This window comes from Puma concolor, chromosome A2 (genome assembly GCF_028749965.1).
Source record: "Puma concolor isolate L17-30 chromosome A2, mPumCon1.1.hap2, whole genome shotgun sequence".
In the NCBI taxonomy this organism is placed as follows: domain Eukaryota; kingdom Metazoa; phylum Chordata; class Mammalia; order Carnivora; family Felidae; genus Puma; species Puma concolor.
Window position 1 is genome coordinate 95,142,718 of NC_141668.1, and position 17,705 is coordinate 95,160,422.

General features: G+C 42.7%; 1 protein-coding gene across 2 annotated transcripts in view; it reads right to left on the minus strand.

Moving 5' to 3' along the window:
- VPS41 (VPS41 subunit of HOPS complex) overlaps positions 1–17,705 on the minus strand; it is a 187,993-nt gene that overhangs the window by 18,562 nt on the left and 151,726 nt on the right. For both annotated transcript variants that reach the window (XM_086696999.1, XM_086697000.1), the window contains 5 exons: positions 16,856–17,000; positions 14,456–14,497; positions 14,258–14,308; positions 10,089–10,226; positions 1,614–1,668 (listed from right to left, as the gene is read on the minus strand). In XM_086696999.1, coding sequence (XP_086553125.1) covers positions 1,614–1,668; positions 10,089–10,226; positions 14,258–14,308; positions 14,456–14,497; positions 16,856–17,000 — 431 coding nt within the window. The remainder of the gene's footprint in view (positions 1–1,613; positions 1,669–10,088; positions 10,227–14,257; positions 14,309–14,455; positions 14,498–16,855; positions 17,001–17,705) is intronic.

A 17,705-nucleotide genomic window follows, 5' to 3' on the forward strand; every position in this document is an offset into this window, starting at 1 on the left:
GCGGCAGGTCTGAAATCTGACCCAGTCTGTCAGATTCCGACTTCCCTCTGACAGACGTGTATTTCTTTTGGACACATTCATACCCAGACACAGTTAAGACTTAAAGGTCCTGGAGTCATTCTGCCTCTTGAGGTAGCTTTGGATTTGCTCTTTTGATACGCTTTGTGCCAAATGCAAGTTCAACTATCAACTACCTCATTTCCTTCTCTCCAAGTTCAGGGGAAAGCCTTCCAACTGCCCTCATTAAATGAAATTTTTACCAACTATGCTTTTATTCGGTTATCTTTACACACTTTGCCCACTGATCTACTGGTATTTTAATGGCTTTAACAGTTTCCACGAGTCTTTAATACAGTACATGTAGAAAGCTTTACTCAGAGGCGGGACAGCAAGTGCCAGCCCTGTGGCAGGAACCAGTAGCGGGTCTCAAATCCTCCTCGTTCTGAGCCGCCATTATCCAGTGATAATAGCTGGCCTGGGAATAAAATGAGATCCCAATCTGTCGTACCTTCTATAGCATCCTGTGTGTCCTACAAATATTATTCCCATTGTCTTAGGTCTTTAAAATGGTTAATTTTTAAAATGTGTAGGATTTTAAAGTTTTTATAACTTTAAAAAAGGAGATTATGTCTCCCTTTGTGAGTCCTCTACTTCCTTGTCTGCTAAGACAATGTGACCTTGTGACAAAAATCGACCCAACTGGAGTATTTTTAGGGAAGAGATGCTGGAGAAACACCTAATGTCTGAACTCTGTGCTTATACCACAAATATCTGCACAGAGCTTCCTTGGGAAACCTTCAGGAATCCACCCTGCTTCTTTGCAAGTGGTTCATTTAGGAGGAATGGGAAAGACAGTAGGTCCTGCGCCCTTGGTACAAAAACTATGACACATACGGAGGCCATGCCAGAGGCCTAGGGACAACTCAGAACTAGATTATACCAAACAGTTTTCCTCTCTCCAAAATGTCCATATTCAACCGCATTTTCTCTGGTCACTTAAAGTGTGATTACTGACAATGAACATTATTTTCTACCAAGATCATGGTAAAATAGGCTGACATTTTTTTAAAAAAATTTTTTTTTAACATTTATTTTTGAGACAGAGAGAGAGAGAGAGAGAGAGAGAGAGAGAATGCGCATGAACAAAGGAGGGTCAGAGAAAGAGGGAGACACAGAATCTGAAACAGGCTCCAGGCTCTGAGCTGTCAACACAGAGCCCGACGTGGGGCTCGAACTCAGGGACCGCGAGATCATGACCTGAGCCGAAGTTGGATGCTTAACCGACTGAGCCACTCAGGCGCCTGGCTGACATTTTTTTTTTTAAATAGACAAACTCGCCAACCCATCTACAGTTTATTTGTGATGTGTCAGCTGATACAGTCTGGTTTATTACACAAAACGAAGATGTTATCTCAGTAGCATTTATTAAATAACGTTTCCTTCGCTACTGAGCTGTGAAGTCTCCTTTTCCATATGTTAAATTCTTATAGGGAATAGGCTCTAAGCTTTGTGTGACCGTGGTCTAAAGCTGATGTCCATTCTTAGACAATTTACATGACACCATCGCCCCGTTGTGTAGCTTACAGGGACCAAAGGGAGTAAATGCTACTTACTCAGAAGATAAATTGTCTCTTCCACAAAGTTTCTCTGTTGACAGATCTCAAGAGCCTTCAAACAGAACAGGGTAAAAATGTTACTCTGGCTTATCAGGCAAGAATAAATTTCAACAGACTCACTTACACATAGATGCTCGAGAGAATTTTTCCATTGCTTCCCTTTAAAAACAAAAAGTGAACAACACCCAAGTCTTAGGTTTTGCTGGTGGCTGGCCTCACTCGCTTCTCAGGTGACGGACTGAACAGAATTTAACCGGTAACGTATTTGAAATAATGCAGAACCTTCCATGAGCAAAGGCAGAAGAGAAGGACTTTCCCACCAGGCTTTCTCTCGATGTGACTTCAGGTTTCTTCAGAGCACTGCTCCCCACCTAATTCCCAGTCACCACTTTCAGCTCCCTGTCCCTCCACCAGAACGCAAGCTCTGGGAAGGCACTGCTGTTCATCGCGGCACGTTCCCAGCACCGAGTGGACCACAGCTCAGTGGTCTGATGCACAAACAAGCACACAGATCAGATATTTCCACTGCTGGCTCACAGGGTTTGAAATAGAACGCTGGGCAAGGGTCTGTCAAAAGCCGAGAGGGGAAAAAACCATATGTGACCATCAAGAAGCATCAAAAAAGAGATCCAGTACAGAAACGAGGGACTCTACAGGTGACTGCATTTCCTTAAGCCTAAGAAAAAAGACACACCGTGTCCATAAATACTTGCATACTTGCGAACGGGCTGGCACACATTTACCATACACTCTACTGGGCACTGGAGGGTCACGTCGGATGGAGATGCGAAGGGGACGGTAGTAAAGATAATGCTGATGCTGATGTCGCCAGGGAAGTTGGCTGGGGGCGGGGTGGGGGAGAGCTCTCCTTGCAAGGAGGTAGCACGCGGCCGCTGCACTCCAGGGAGGCTCACAGAGAGGCAACAGCACACAATCCCGTGACCAGGGAGGCACGAATAGAGGGCCAGGTGCACAGACACAGGACATGAGCTCCGGTTTATGGAAGAGGTGTGGCATCAGAACTGGGTGCGGTATGAGGAGAGATCACCCGGAAACCTCATCTCCCACCCCACCTACATGTGTAACCTTCCTACTGCGTTGCTGTGCTCTGACGGCCGAGAATCTTCGCTGGGGCCTATGAGACATCCACGATCTGCTCTGCCTTTGCCTTTCTGGGCAGCAACACCTCACACTCCGCTCACCCCTCCCCTGCGGTCCCTTGGCCTGGAAGGCTGCCTTCCCTTCCCCCAAACCCCCTCCCCCGCTCCGCCCATTCAGGCAAATATTCCTTGGGCCCCCCAGCAGGCCAGACCCCAGGTACTCAGCCTCGGGGCAGCCCGCACACTTCTTCCCCACGATGACCTACCAGGCGTTAACCACCGATGACGTACCGGGCGTTAACCACCCCTAACCGCCTGCTCTCCGCAGCCCGGGACCACGTGACTCGAGCCCTGAGCCCTGTGCCCTGCACGATGCCTGGCTCCTAGTGGGTGTGCAGGAAATCTTTCCTTTTAAACAGATGGAGTAGGCAGAAAAGGTTTCAGGAGGAAGATCATTGGGTTGCGTAGTCATTTAAAAACCCAATGGTTGGGTTAAAAAAGCCAACGGTTGTTTTAAAAACAAGAACAAGGCGATAAAAAGAACAGCGCAAGTTCAGCAGCTCTTTGGGCTAATGACCCCTCTTGGAAAATGGCAGCAGGATAAGGTTTGGAGTTCTCATTTTTGACTTAAAATTTTTTGTGTAGAATATAGATTTAAATGTGCCTCTGGTTAGAGATTAACAGCTAAAAAGGGAGGAAAAAATGCTGATCGTAGAAATCGATGTTGGAGGGGGGAACCCTAAACCAAACATTAAAGAAAGGAAAAACAACCCTTGCCTCAGAATGACAGGGAGGAGTTTGAGGTACACAAATTATTTAAGTGAGGAAACGAGAAGACTAGAAGGTCACGATGAAGAGGAAACACTCTTAGTTGGATGGCCCACACGATTCTTTAGCAGTTACATGGCAGGGGCGCCTGGGTAGTTCAGTAGGTTAAGCGTCTGATACTTGGTCTCGGCGTAGGTTGTGATCTCACGGATTTGGGGGTTCGAGCCCAGCATCACACTCTGCGCTGACAGGATGGAGCCTGCTTGGGATTCTCTCTCTCCCTGTCCCTACCCCACTTGTGCTGTCTCTGTCTCTCTCAAAAAAAAAATAATAAACTAAAAAAAAATAAAAAAAAAAAATGTTATGTGGCAGAGGTTACCCCCCAATATCCTTTACCCATTTTCTGTAGTAATAAGATTTCTGGTGGGTGTGTGACTGCTCAGAATTTAAAAAACAGCCTTCCTAGCCACAGGGGAGCAGTGTGACTAACGTCTCCCACAGAGATGAACCGGCAACGTGGCAGCTTCTGGCAATCTTCTTTAAGAAGCAATGCGAGGGGCGCCTGGGTGGCGCAGTCGGTTAAGCGTCCGACTTCAACCAGGTCACGATCTCGCGGTACGCGGGTTCGTGCCCCGCGTCGGGCTCTGGGCTGATGGCTCAGAGCCTGGAGCCTGTTTCCGATTCTGTGTCTCCCTCTCTCTCTGCCCCTCGCCCGTTCATGCTCTGTCTCTCTCTGTCCCAAAAATAAATAAACGTTGAAAAAAAAAAAAAAAAAAAAAAGAAGCAATGCGAGTCAACGCTTTTTCTTATTTTTAGTGCTTTCACCCAATCTTCTCCCGGAAACATGAATGATACTATCTTATACCTCCAGCTCGAGGTCCTACAAGGTGAGAGACCAGGAGAAAAGACCGCGTGGCGGCCACCACCGACAGGGCTCTGCCACCTGGACTTCCATGTGACAGAGAACTTGACTTCCATGTGGCTACTCTGCTGAAGCCACTATTATTTTGGGATTTTTATCGCTCATAGCTGAACCTAATCCTAACTAACACCTAGAAGATCTTCCTTTGTTTTGATCAAAAACACGATTTACCCTATCTCTATACCGTCAGGTCCATAAATGAATCATCATCACAAACAATGTAACTTTCTTACGGATTCCTTACCCTTCTGGGATGTTCTAGAGCAGAGACAGGATACACATGTGAGCAGTTAAATTGTGAAAGGAAACAGCAAACAAATATGAAGTCCAGAGGACCGGGGACCATTCCAACAAAAAGTTATAAAGAAACAAGCTGAGGACCTTGACTCCTGCGAGCTGCTAGACAGACGGACAGCTTATGGCTGGGTGAGACTATGTTGTGCACAGATAAACAACAAAATGTGATATGACCGGACAGGTAGAATGTTTAAAGGAAGATGGTGTGACTAAAGAGTATACTGCTTAGTTTATTACCAAAAGGTATCTATAAGTCAGTTTCATACTGGGAAATTTGCTGACACTAAAGTACCAGAAGTTTCCAACAAAGCCATCTCCCCTTCTCTTGAGCATTTAAGAACATGTCTGTCTCAAACCACACGGACTTTGTAGCCTGAGGACTCACCTGAGCTGTCTAAGACAGCAGTCTCTTGCATGTAGCTATTCAAATTCAAATTAAAAATTCAGTTCCTCACTAGATGCTTTTTGACCACCTGACTGTCCCACGTGGCTCCTGGCTATCTTGTCAGGGCAGCACAGTTTCATCACTGTAGAACATTCCACAGGATGATGCTGCCAGCTCTGTTTGGATATTATGAAAAATGACAAGTCATGTGGGAAGAAATGTCTAAAGGCAAGTCTGAAGTCAAGAATGGTCTGGAATGCAAGCAGATGTATAATAACAAGCTCAAAGATAATCTGAGTCTCTGAAATTTGAGTTTCCCAGATTTTTAAATGTTTTAGGACTAGTTTTTGACAGTATCTGAAATTATTCTTCTTTTCTCTTATATGAGAGAGCAGAGACTCTAGAAATATCACCGATTCTGAGTAAACTGTAAAAAGAAAATATTTCTGGTACACAGAATTTTTCTATTATTGACATAGTGCATAAAACCATGTTTCCCTAGATTCTTGAATGTTCTTGGGCCACAGTGCTCCCTCTAGAGGAAACAGTAGGGAAACTAAGATTTTTAAAGCCAAAAAAGGAGGGAGACAGACAGACACAGAGACCAACACGGACACAGACAGAAAGGGAGAATCATAACAAAAATAAAAGGAAAAATAATAATGACAGAAGTGGAGTAAAAAATGATGCAGAAGTAATGTTTTAATTTTCCTTTTCCTGATTTCATATAAAGGCAAGGAACAAAGTGAGAAATTTGGGGGTAACTAACAAGAACCTGATCATCTATAAATTAAATAATAACTTCCACCCAGACTTGACCCGGCCATCATTTATACAGTATACTCTTTAAAGGTCACTAATGGGACTTTGCATCTCCCAGCTTTATTCCTCCAAGTTCATAAATATTGCCACCTTATAAATGCCATAACAAATGAGGGAGATCTTAAATTCAGGTATCAATTTCCAAAGCTGCACAGCTGATATTCTGCTTTTATCTATTCTAGGCATAAACAAATGAGATTTGTAAATGAAAACTAGTACCTGTTGACAATTTAGTTTAAAAACTGATGTCTTCTGGGGCGCCTGGGTGGCTCAGTCAGTTAAGTGTCTGACTTCAGCTCAGGTCATGATCTCATGGTTCGTGGGTTCGAGCCCCGTGTCGGGCTGTGTGCTGATAGCTCAGAGCCTGGAGCCTGCTTCAGATTCTGTGTCTCCCTATCTCTCTGCCCCTCCCCTACTCATGCTCTGTCTCTCTCTCTCTCTCTCAAAAATAAATAAAAACATTTAAAAAATTAAAAAAAAAAAAAAAAACAACTGATGCCTTTCATGATTCTTGCAATACTAAGGATTATCTTCATTACCATTGTTATTATTTTAATTAACATTTTAAACCTGAGAAATGATTCCTCACCATCCCGGAAAGACTAGGGCATCTAACTTAAGAGATCTAAGTTCCAAGTCTGGGCCCTCTGACTTATTAGCTCTAGACTGGGTTTTGTTTCTTTCAATTCCTGAAGACTCAGCTTGTTGGGGATAAAATGACTTTATCCACCTACCTGTGCTTTTGTAGAGATTAAATAAAAATAAGGTACATGAAAACACGGCACATGTTATAAGGCACAATGGAAACATAAACGATTTTTATGGTCTTTTAAAATTGCTGTCGATGTTATAAATACCTACCACCTCTGTTATCTTCTTTAGAAGGAACAACAGTTTCATAAAGGCTTATGATTAGTTTTAGAATTTAGGAGTTGTGGTGATTTTAAATCCTGAACTCTGGTCTTTGATAACTACTGCTGCCTTGTGAATGCCACTTCCTTATGGCTTCTGATGTGATGTCAGAATCTCTATAAAGTTTTGGCCAAATATTATCGATTGTGGGATTTCAAGAAATACAAACTAAGTTTTACTGGGATTCTTGAAGATTTCACCCAGCCATCATTTGAAGTCACTCTACCTCTCAACAATTACCCAAATCCCCACAAAGGCAGAAAACCAGAAAAAGACAGAACTATTCTGCCAGAAGTGAATTATCAACAAGAGGGGGTCAACATGTTTTGAATAAAGCCCTGAAACGTTAGGCCCTTCCCAGTTAAATTAAAATGAACACCAAAATACCACCCAAGCATTTATAGGACTAAACATCTATCCACTCTTTTGAAACAGAGATTTCTTTGGTAGGGGCATTAAAAAATTTAAGTACTTAACTTTGTATTTAATAGAAAATGATACAAATTTACTGAGTCTCTCTTTAGACAGAACAGGTGCACCTGTACTCATGACCTTGACTTCACAGTTAGCATGCTTGGCATGAATTTCATGGGGGGCAAATTTGCTTTTTATAAACTGCTAGCTTTTTCAGGTTATAAGTAAATATAGAATGAATTCGTTCTTTTTCAGGCTATAAGTAAACATACAAGGATTTCTAAGATGATTAAATGTCTATAAAGTTCTCATTTCTAGGGAAAAAAGAATGAGATCCTTCATGAGTTACTAAAGTGTATCTTCTTTAAGACGGCATTATGTACCTGAGCAAGGATAATGATGTATTTTTGTGCGAATATACAGATGGATATACACAATGGATCTGATGAAAGATAATCTCTTATGAAGAAGTCTCAAGGATCTGTAACAGGAAAGCTCACCTAGAAAGTTCTAAAAAGGTAGCTTGTTGACTTGATTATTTTTAATGGCATGTCTGTACCATAACCAGCTCTAATTCATTTTATTCAAAATTCTCTTTCAGTGGAAAACATGAGATAACTTAAAAAAAAAAAAACCTACTTAAAACATAATCAGCTTCAATATGCTTCTGTTGAATTCATTTACATGCAACTGGCTCTTCTCAGTGGATCAGGGAGAAAAATTCTAAAAGGTCTATATGATGCTCTAAGCAAGTTCTAGGTATTGCAAGTGCCATTCGTAGGTCTGCAATTTTCTGAGGCTCCCCTTTTAGGTAGAACAGCGTGCCTTCTGTTGAACACTACTAGACTGGAAAACGCCTGATGGGTTGAAAGGGTGAGAAATGCCAACATCTTGGGATCTGGGTGGCACCCCCACACCTGAGTTCTGTGAATGAGAAGGAGCCCGGGGAGGCGGCTGGTCACGGCTGACTCCTCAGACAGAGACCCACACCCAGCGTCAGCCCCTCCTCCTGGAAGCAAATGTCATTTCCTCAGAAAGTGAGATACGAACGGAGGGGCACTGTTCAAAGAGTAAGAGTCTCACTTTCGTCCTCTAGATTACAGAGTCTGTAGCGAGAAGAGGGAAACCTCTCTTTTATTTTGTAGAGTAAGATGATGGATTTCCAAATTTATTCTTGGGAAAATGTCTTAGGACCCAAATTAAAAAGGTTAAAAGTTTTTCATCAACTAATATGCAGGCAAGATATTTTTTCATTAAGTACAGATTTTGAAAATCAACTGAGCTGAAATCGGTTCATAATAAATCCAATACATTTATCAACATGGCTGAAGAAGCAACTCTAGACATGGTCAGTGCACGTCAACTGCATTACCATCCATCAATTCCTTTCTTTAAGTTTTTATTTATTTATTTTGAGAACAAGTGGGAGACAGAGACAGCATGTGAGTGGGGGAGGGGCAGGGAGAGAGACTCCAAGCAGCCCCTGCACTGTCAGTGCAGAGCCCAGTGCAGGGCTCGAACCCACAGACCATGAGATCATGACCTGGGCCGAAACCAAGAGCTGGACACTTAACCAACTGAGCCACCCAGGTGCCCCTGAATCAACTTCTCAATACATATCTCTTAGGGTCAAATACATTTTTGTTTTGTTTTGTTGATACATACAGCTGACTAAAAAGTATTTGTTACCTGGCCATCTGAATTCAGGAAGATACCTGTAGATGTTAGACAGCATTCCAGACAGCAAGAAGAACCACGGGAAACAACACTTGTGGCCTTGGATTGCTCAGTTTCTAGTACCAACATGGTAGGTATCGACTGTGTTGAAAGAGCAGGCTCATGAAACTTACTAGTTCATGTGCAGTCCTAACTAGAATCTTGTACGTAGTCATTTATTCACCCACTCATGGTACAACAGACATTTAGGAAATGTCTAATGAGTGCTGGCTGCTGGGTTTATCAAAAATGAGTGAGACAAACTCCTTGTCCTTTAAAGAATGTACAGGATAGTGGGAAAGAGACTAGCAATTTATTATAATGTTATGTAGCATAAGAGAGAAATACAGAGACGCCAATGATGTGGATGTGGAAAGCAGACAGGGTGCAGGACCTAAGTTACTGACCTTGAGTCTGAGACAACCGCCTCCGGCTTGGGGTAGCCTGGGTCTCCCTCCTAGGTTGCTCTGAGGCCCCACTCTGACCCTGGTAAACTGACTCGGACTCCTGATACCATTTTTTTTTTAAATGTTTATTTATTTTGAGAGAGAGAGAGAAGGTGTGAGCAGAGAAGGGACAGAGAGAGACACACAGAACCCAAAGTAGGCTCCAGGCACCTGACACGGGGCTCAAATCCACCTGAGATCATGACCTGAGCCAAAGTTGGAAGTTCAACCGACTGAGCCACGCAGCGCCCCGCTGATACCGTTTTTGTTTGATGGTTGATGGAGTCCTAGACCCCGGATTAAACCTTTATTCCAATTAAACCTGGAGCAGAAATGCTCTAACTCTTCACCAAAATCTTAGCCAACAGAACCTCCAGTCCTCATTAGGATGCCCCAGCATTAAGTGTATGGGATGAGTCTGTCACTTACCTTTTCTTTTCTTTTTGTTCAAAGTTTATTTATTTATTGAGAGAAAGAGAGAAAGAGAGAGAGAGAGAAAAAGAAAACACGTGAGTAGGGTAGGGGCAGAGAGAGAGAGAGAAGAGAGGGAGAATCCCAAGCAGGCTCTGTGCTATCAGAGTGGAGTCTGACTTGGGGCTCCAACTCACAAAGTGCAAGATCACGATCTGAGCTGAAACCAAGAGTCGGACGCTTACCCGACCGAGCCACCCGGGCGCCCCTGTGACTTACCTTTTCAAGTGGGCAATGGGTACTATCTCGGAGAAAGGGAAGTAAGTTTGGTCGATCATACTCAGCATAAAGGCTAATCTGCTTTTCATGGTAGCGCTGCCCTTTATGATGGTCTCTCTTGAAAAGTTTATGCAGATACTAAAAGGAACGAAGGAATAAACCATGAATATGAGAGTAAGAAAAACAATACCTGTTTACACTGCTGTGTTCGATTCGAAATAGCCTGGGGGAAAAGCAGATTTCAGGAAAATCTCTAGGTGGAGGAAAAGTGGAAAGAACACCTTCAGAAGAGCAAGGACATTCTGGTACTCTTTTGAGAACGGCCTTGAGTGACCTGGCTCTACTAACCAGCCATGTGACCTCAACAGGTCACTGACCTCTCTGTGATGGAGTCTATCTGCAAAAATCTCACGGGGTTGTTGGGAGGACTGAATGAGTTGCCAGGTGTAAAACACTCGGATCCATAATGGCGTTTACTAAGCACTAGAGAAAGGTTAATAATAGTTATTAATATCATTACCATCGTCCGCTTCGCCTCAGAAGTAAAATGCTTGATTAGTGGCCTTCCTAAATCCTAAAAATTGTGGTCTTCTACATTAAGGGGGTACAGTCATGGGACAAGAGTATGTTCTTAGAAGCTCAAGCAACAAGTGCTAAATTAATTCTCACACATTCTGCATCTGCTAAGCCTTGTTGAGGTCTGTGTCTGCAATGACATGCTGCGTGTTCTGGTGACATCCAAGGTTAAAAATCAAGAGGAGTACAGGTGTCCTGAGCCAATTTTCCAAACCGATTCCTTTCCCTAAGCTGTCTGAAAAAGTGAATGAACCTCAAAGGAAGTGAGTCATTCACTTTCTACTCAGAGGCAAGATTAAGTCTATCAATACATTATGCCAAAGTCAGAAATCCACGTCTGATGTGTACTTAGTGTTCAGCGTAAACGCACACCCTGTTACCCACCCAAGGCGGACAGTCCTGATGGCACCTGTCACATAAAGTACATTCCCACCTCGAGTGAACTGGTTTGTGAGAAACGGGGCCTCAGTTTGCCCCTGATGCTGTGACTGTAACTGGGTTAGCTGGAGTTGGACATTCACTAAACGAGTCTAAGCATGACACATGCACGCAGAGAAACGGCTCCTCAGGTCAACGCTTCATGTCTCCCCAAGGCCAGAAGGGGGCAGAGAGTGGCTGGCACTCCACGGTGGCCTGATGGCGGCCCTGCCTGTCCCCAGCACTGGGGTCGCCATGTGAGCAGGACACTTGGTGCAGGTCGCCAGAGGTGCAATGGGATGGGAAGGCTCGGTCACATCTGCCAAGGCCAATTTTCAGAGACCTTATGTTGCCTGACAGGGGAGAGGAGCCACTTTGAGGGGAGCCATTTTGATGGGCGCTCTCACCATTTCACCACTGCACTAATTACCACGCAGGGACCTCCCACCGGCAGTCCTGTCTCAAGCTTCAAGCAGACCAGAAATCATTACTTTATAAACAAATCCCAAAGTGGCCAGCATGGTGGCACCTTGCTTGCTAAAGCGGACAATCTTGAGATTTCCAATCGTGAACGCTATCACAATAGCATCTGCACAACCCCTGACTGAAACAAAACAAAGTACCTCACATTCCCATCCTGGAGTATTCAAAAAGCTTCTTGCGTGAAACTGACTTCTGATTAAAGACTCCATCCCCTGAGCCTCCTCTTGGGGTGCAAAGAGGTGGGCAAAGATACAAGAGCCCCCAGTGAATTTTTTTCTTTTTAATTTAAATCCAAGTTAGTTAACATATAGCGTAATAATGGTTTCAGGAGTAAAATTTAGTGATTCATCACTTACATATAACACCCTGCGCTCATCCCAACAAGTGTCCTCCTTAACGCCCCTTGTCCATTTAGCCCATCCCCCCACCCAACACCCCACCAGCAACTCTCAGTCTGTTCTCTGTATTTAAGAGTCTCTTATGGTTGCCTCCCTGTTTTTATTTTTTCTTCTCTTCCCCTATGTTCATCTGTTGTGTTTCTTAAATTCCACATATGAGTGAAATCATATGATATTTGTCTCTCTGACTTATTTTGCTTAGCATAATACATTCTAGTACCATCCATGTTGTTGCAAATGTCAAGATTTCATTCTTTTTGATCACCAAGTAGAATTCCATATCTACACCACATCTCTTTATCCATTCATCAGTTGATGGACATTTAGGCACTTGCCGTAATTTGGCTTTTGTTGATGGCGCTGCTACAAACATCAGGGTATATGTGTCCCTTCGAAACAGCACACCTGTATCCCTTGGATAAATACCTAGTAGTACAATTGCTGGGTCACAGGGTAGTTCTATTTTTAATTTTTTGAGGAACCTCCATACTGTCTTCCAGAGCGGCTGCACCAGTTTGCATTCCCACCAGCAGTGCAACAGTGTTTCCCTTTCTCCACATCCTCCCCAACATCTGTTGTTTCCTGAGTTAACTTTAGCCATTCTGACAGGTGTGAGGTGGTATCTCACTGCGGTTTTGATTTGTATTTCCCTGAGGACGAGGAGTGATGTTGAGCATGTTTTCACATGTCTGTTAGTCATCTGGATGTCTTCTTTGGAAAAGTGTCTGTTCATGTCTTCTGCCCATTTCTCCACTGGATTGTTTGGTTTTGGGGTGTTGGAGTTTGATAAATTCTTTATTGATTTTGGATGCTAATCCCGTATCTGGTATGTCATTTGCAAATATCTTCTCCCATTCTGTCAGTTGCCTTTTAGTTTTGCTGATTGTTTCCTTCACCATGCAGAAACTTTTTATCTTGATGAGGTCCCAACAGTTAATTTTTGTTTCTGTTTCCCTTGCCTCTGGAGACATGTCTAGTAAGGAGTTGCTGCAGCTGAGGTCAAAGAGGTTGCTGCCTGTTTTCTCCTGTAGGATTTTGATGACTTCCTATCTTACTTACATTTAGGTCTTTTATCCATTTTGAGTTTTATTTTTGTGTATGGTGTAAGAAAGTGGTCCAGGTTCATTCTTCTGCATGTCACTGTCCAGTTTTTCCAACATCATTTGCTGAAGATACTGTCTTTTTTTTCCCATAGGATATTCTTTCCTGTTTTGTTGAAGATTAGTTGGCCACATATCTGTGGGTCCATTTCTGGGTTCTCTATTCTGTTCCATTGATCTGAGTGTCTGTTTTTGTGCCGGTGCCATACTGTGTTGATGATCACAGCTTTGTAATACAGCTTGAAGTCCGGAATTGTGATGCCTCCTGCTTTGGTTTTCTTTTTCAACATTACTTTGGCCATTTGGGGTCTTTTCTGATTCCATACATATTGTAGGATTGTGTGCTCTAGCTCTATGAAGAACGCTGGTGTTATTTTGACAGGGATTGCACTGAATGTGTAGACTGCTTTGGGTAATATAGACATTTTAACAATATTTCTTCTTCCAATCTATTAGCATGGAATGTTTTTCCATTTCTTTGTGTCTTCAATTTCTTTCATAAGCTTTCTAAAGTTTTCAGTGTACAGATCTTTTTTACCTCTTTGATTAGGTTTATTCCTAAGTATTTTGTGGTTTTTGGTCCAATTGTAAGTGGGATCAAGCCCCATCAAATTTGATGCCCACAGTCCTACTGGACCAATCTATTTTCTCTGAAGCCTTTTCTCATATCATTTTTAAAAGACACAGAAGACATGCACTCCTGCTTTATTTAGGGAATCCAAGTAGCCTCTCAAGGAAGTCTAGAATAGGCCTTAACAGTACTACCACTGAGGCCAAATGAGAGGAGAGGGATGAGCTAGCATGAGGGTGAAGGACAGAAAAATGGGGCTCTGTTCTTGGATCCTTCTGAGGTGTTGTAATTTATGCTGCAGTTGTATTCAGTGGTAACTCCAGAAGCAAGGTGCTTACTCCTTGCTTCTGGACACAGTTTGGTGATACAAACATGAATATGATAACTTTTCTTAAAATCACGATTATGAGTCAAAGTTAAAGTACCCAATCTGTAATTAGTCCCTAGCGAGGGGCGGGGGGAGGGGGGGGGTCAGAGCACAACTAATTGCGGATTATGGTGTGTGGTCAAACCTCTAATCCGAGTAGTGACGTGAGCGAATTCACGCCAATATCCCTCACCAATACGGACAGGTGGCTCGACCACTGTGTGGTTAAAAGGGCAAATGAAGACAGTCATGCTCACCACGTGTTGCAACTCTGGTCTGTCTTCTAATTCTTCCACCACCTTTTTAATCTAGAGAGAAAAGGAATTTTTAAACATGGAGTTACACGGGGACACAAACATAGCTGCAAGATTATCTGATAAACATCTCTCTTCCTCATGGCTAGGGTGCTCTCAGGCACTCATCTGGCAACACATATGAAAACAAAAGACACTCACTGAAATTTTATCTTCATTGTCCAAAAGCATGTCAACGGCTTTCTGAAATAAAAAAAAAAAAAGTAGCCACAGTCATTGACACATGCTGTGTTAAGAGGACACTGAACACAGTGTACCTCGCATGCCGTCAGTTCACGGTGGAGGGTTTCTTTTCCACACATATGGGTTCCTTTGCATTATAACAGCCCTTAAGGGAGATATTTGTAAATGAGCGTATTTTTAATGTGTCTCAATCTGAGGACTGTGCGTTTAGCAAAGCACTAAAACACTGTCCTGCTACAACTCACCAAACACCAAACATCTCGTCTACACATATTCCAGCCTCCGTGTTGTTGGACGTAACTTCACAGGCACTCCTGTCACTCGTGCTAGCTACGGAGAGCATACTGTTCCCAGGACCACAAAAGTGAGCTTCGCTTCCTGCCGCCTGAACCTTCACTGAGACCCTCTACGGATTTCACAGGTGTAAGGGGCTGGTCTTATGTGGAGAAGAGGCTGAGAGCCAGGAAAACAATTAGATACCTGGAGTCTCATACGGATACAAATACTTTCGGGATTTACTTTATTGACCTTTAACATTCACGAAACACACATGAGACTGTGTCTGTAACAACAGGGAGTGAGAAGACAGCCCATCAGACGGAGTGTCATTCGTGATACCTGAGCCTGGGTCCTGCTCTTGAGTCTGCTGCTGCCTACCTACCCACTCCACTGGTTTCCCCTCTAAAATGTGACGATGGTAGAGATTATCCTTAAGGCATCTTCTAATTAGAAAACTCTGATTCCTCAACTTTGGTTCATACTCTTGAACAGCAGTTAGTCTCAGCTCGTTCATCATTTTTTTCTACAGCTACACATGTCAAACTCAGCTCTGGAGACACATGGCGGGAATGGGGGGTAGGAATAAGGGGAGAACAGATAAGGTGAAATGTAATTAATTTTTATATAAGCACTTCATCCTTTTTTTAAAAAAAAAATTTTTTTTCAACGTTTTTTATTTATTTTTGGGACAGAGAGAGACAGAGCATGAACGGGGGAGGGGCAGAGAGAGAGGGAGACACAGAATCGGAAACAGGCTCCAGGCTCCGAGCCATCAGCCCAGAGCCTGACGCAGGGCTCGAACTCACGGACCGCGAGATCGTGACCTGGCTGAAGTCGGACGCTTAACCGACTGCACCACCCAGGCGCCCCAAGCACTTCATCCTCTTAATCTTAATCATCTTGTGCCAGGGAAGCAGCCCCTCTGCCCCTGAACTTCTTCAGAACTGCACTCATTCTTTTTAGATTGGCAGTCCCGAAGGACTTGAACCATTCAGTACAAAAAAAGGGTGAAAAGCATCTTTCAGGGAAAAAAAAAGTGGATTTAGCTTCTATTTAAGTTTAAGTTTATGACGACTAATTTGTAGCATTAGCATAATATGTACATAATATACATGTATACGTGCATACATAATATAGTGCAGAACATCCTTTAATGCAATAAAATAAAAAAGTCAATTTAATTCTTTTGGAGCCTTACGGGTTCTACTCTTCAACTAACGTTTCAATTTTCTGAATGAGGAACTGTGTTCTATGAACTTTACGTCCATCATGGTTACTTGTGATTAGCTTTCTATGTTGCACACACACACACACACACACACACACACACACACAGGCCACTGTGAGCTGTGGAGGCTGGGTGCCCTCATTGGTCAAACAATCCACTGTTCAAATTTGTCATGCAATAAAATAACACATTCTCCACGTCTGACCCAGTGGAAACGCCACATGCTGAATCTATGAATGCCAACGAATGAAATCACAATAAATGGATCAAAACAGAAGTTCACCTAAAATTTTAATTCTGCAACATACGATTAAGAGAGGTGAATGAGCCAGAGCGTATGGCTAGTTTCTCTGTTTCTATGAATTATGTGAATTGTTTGACGAAACAATTACTTCACACACACACAACTTTCCAAGTTCCACATCAGATTATGATTGCTTTTGCAGAATAACCACATCAAGTAAAGGATTCCTGAATCCCAAGTACTAAAACAGCTTAACATCTAGGGGCACCTGGGTGGCTTAGTCGGTTAAGCATCTGACTCTTAATCTCGGCTCAGGTCATGACCCCAAGGTTTGTGAGATCAAGCCTGCTTGGGATTCTCTCTCTTTCTCTCTCTCTCTGCCCCTCCCCTGTGCACATACATGCTCTTTCTCTCCTTCGAAATAAATAAGCTTCAAAAAAATATATATATATAGCTGAACATCTAGTGAGGATCCGTGTTCTGAACATGATTATACAGCCAAGCTACTTGATTTATTACCTTCTCCAGCATTTGAACAGGTGTCCAATTATTAAAACTTTAGAAGAGTAAAAATAATTGATCGGTATTAAAATAAGAAATGCATTACCTCAGAATCAAAATCCATCAATAAAACAATTTTATCCTTGATGGAACTGAAAAGATTATGCTTGTGGATCAATTGGAAAACATCCTTATGTCTTAATGTTAAGTATATTTCCAGAGCATTGCCATAATTTTTGTCATAGGTGTACCTGGTAATACAAAATTTTTTACATTAATGTTCATCAACACTTCAATTAAACACACACATACACATATACAAATCATGTTTTGCAATACGAAAAACTGAAAAATTTGTTTAAATAGAAAAGTCCACTTTATTTGGAAGACTATTCTTTGGGATTTAACTATATGTGACCAGTAAGAACTTCTTTTTCAGAACCTTGCTTCCCGTTTCAACCAAACCTCAGGGAATTTACAATGGTCAAGTACTAAACATTTTCTTTTATAGAAATTTTCAAAAATTTTTCGTAGAAGTCCATATACCAGGCAAAGAAAGTATGATCCAAAACAAAGGGAATTCTTATTCCAGTAATAAAAAAATTCAGTTCCAATTTTTTATAAGCAGTGTTCAGCTGGCAAATGGATTCTATCCCAAAAGCTTTTCTGTCAGGGGAGCTTATAGAACTGACACGTGTTTTTTTTTATTGAAACACTGTTTTTCACATTAATTCCGAAGCCAGCTCCTTAAAACCAACTGAACCTAAATTGTCCATTATTCGTTAAAAATTATTATGGGGTGCCTGGGTGGCTCAGTCAGTTGAGCATCCAGCCTTGGCTCAGGTTATGACCTCGTGGCCTGTTAGTTCGAGCCCCGCATCAGGCTCTGTGCTGACGGCTCAAAGCCTGGAGCCTGCTTCGGATTCTGTGTCTCCCAATCTCTATGCCCCTCCCCT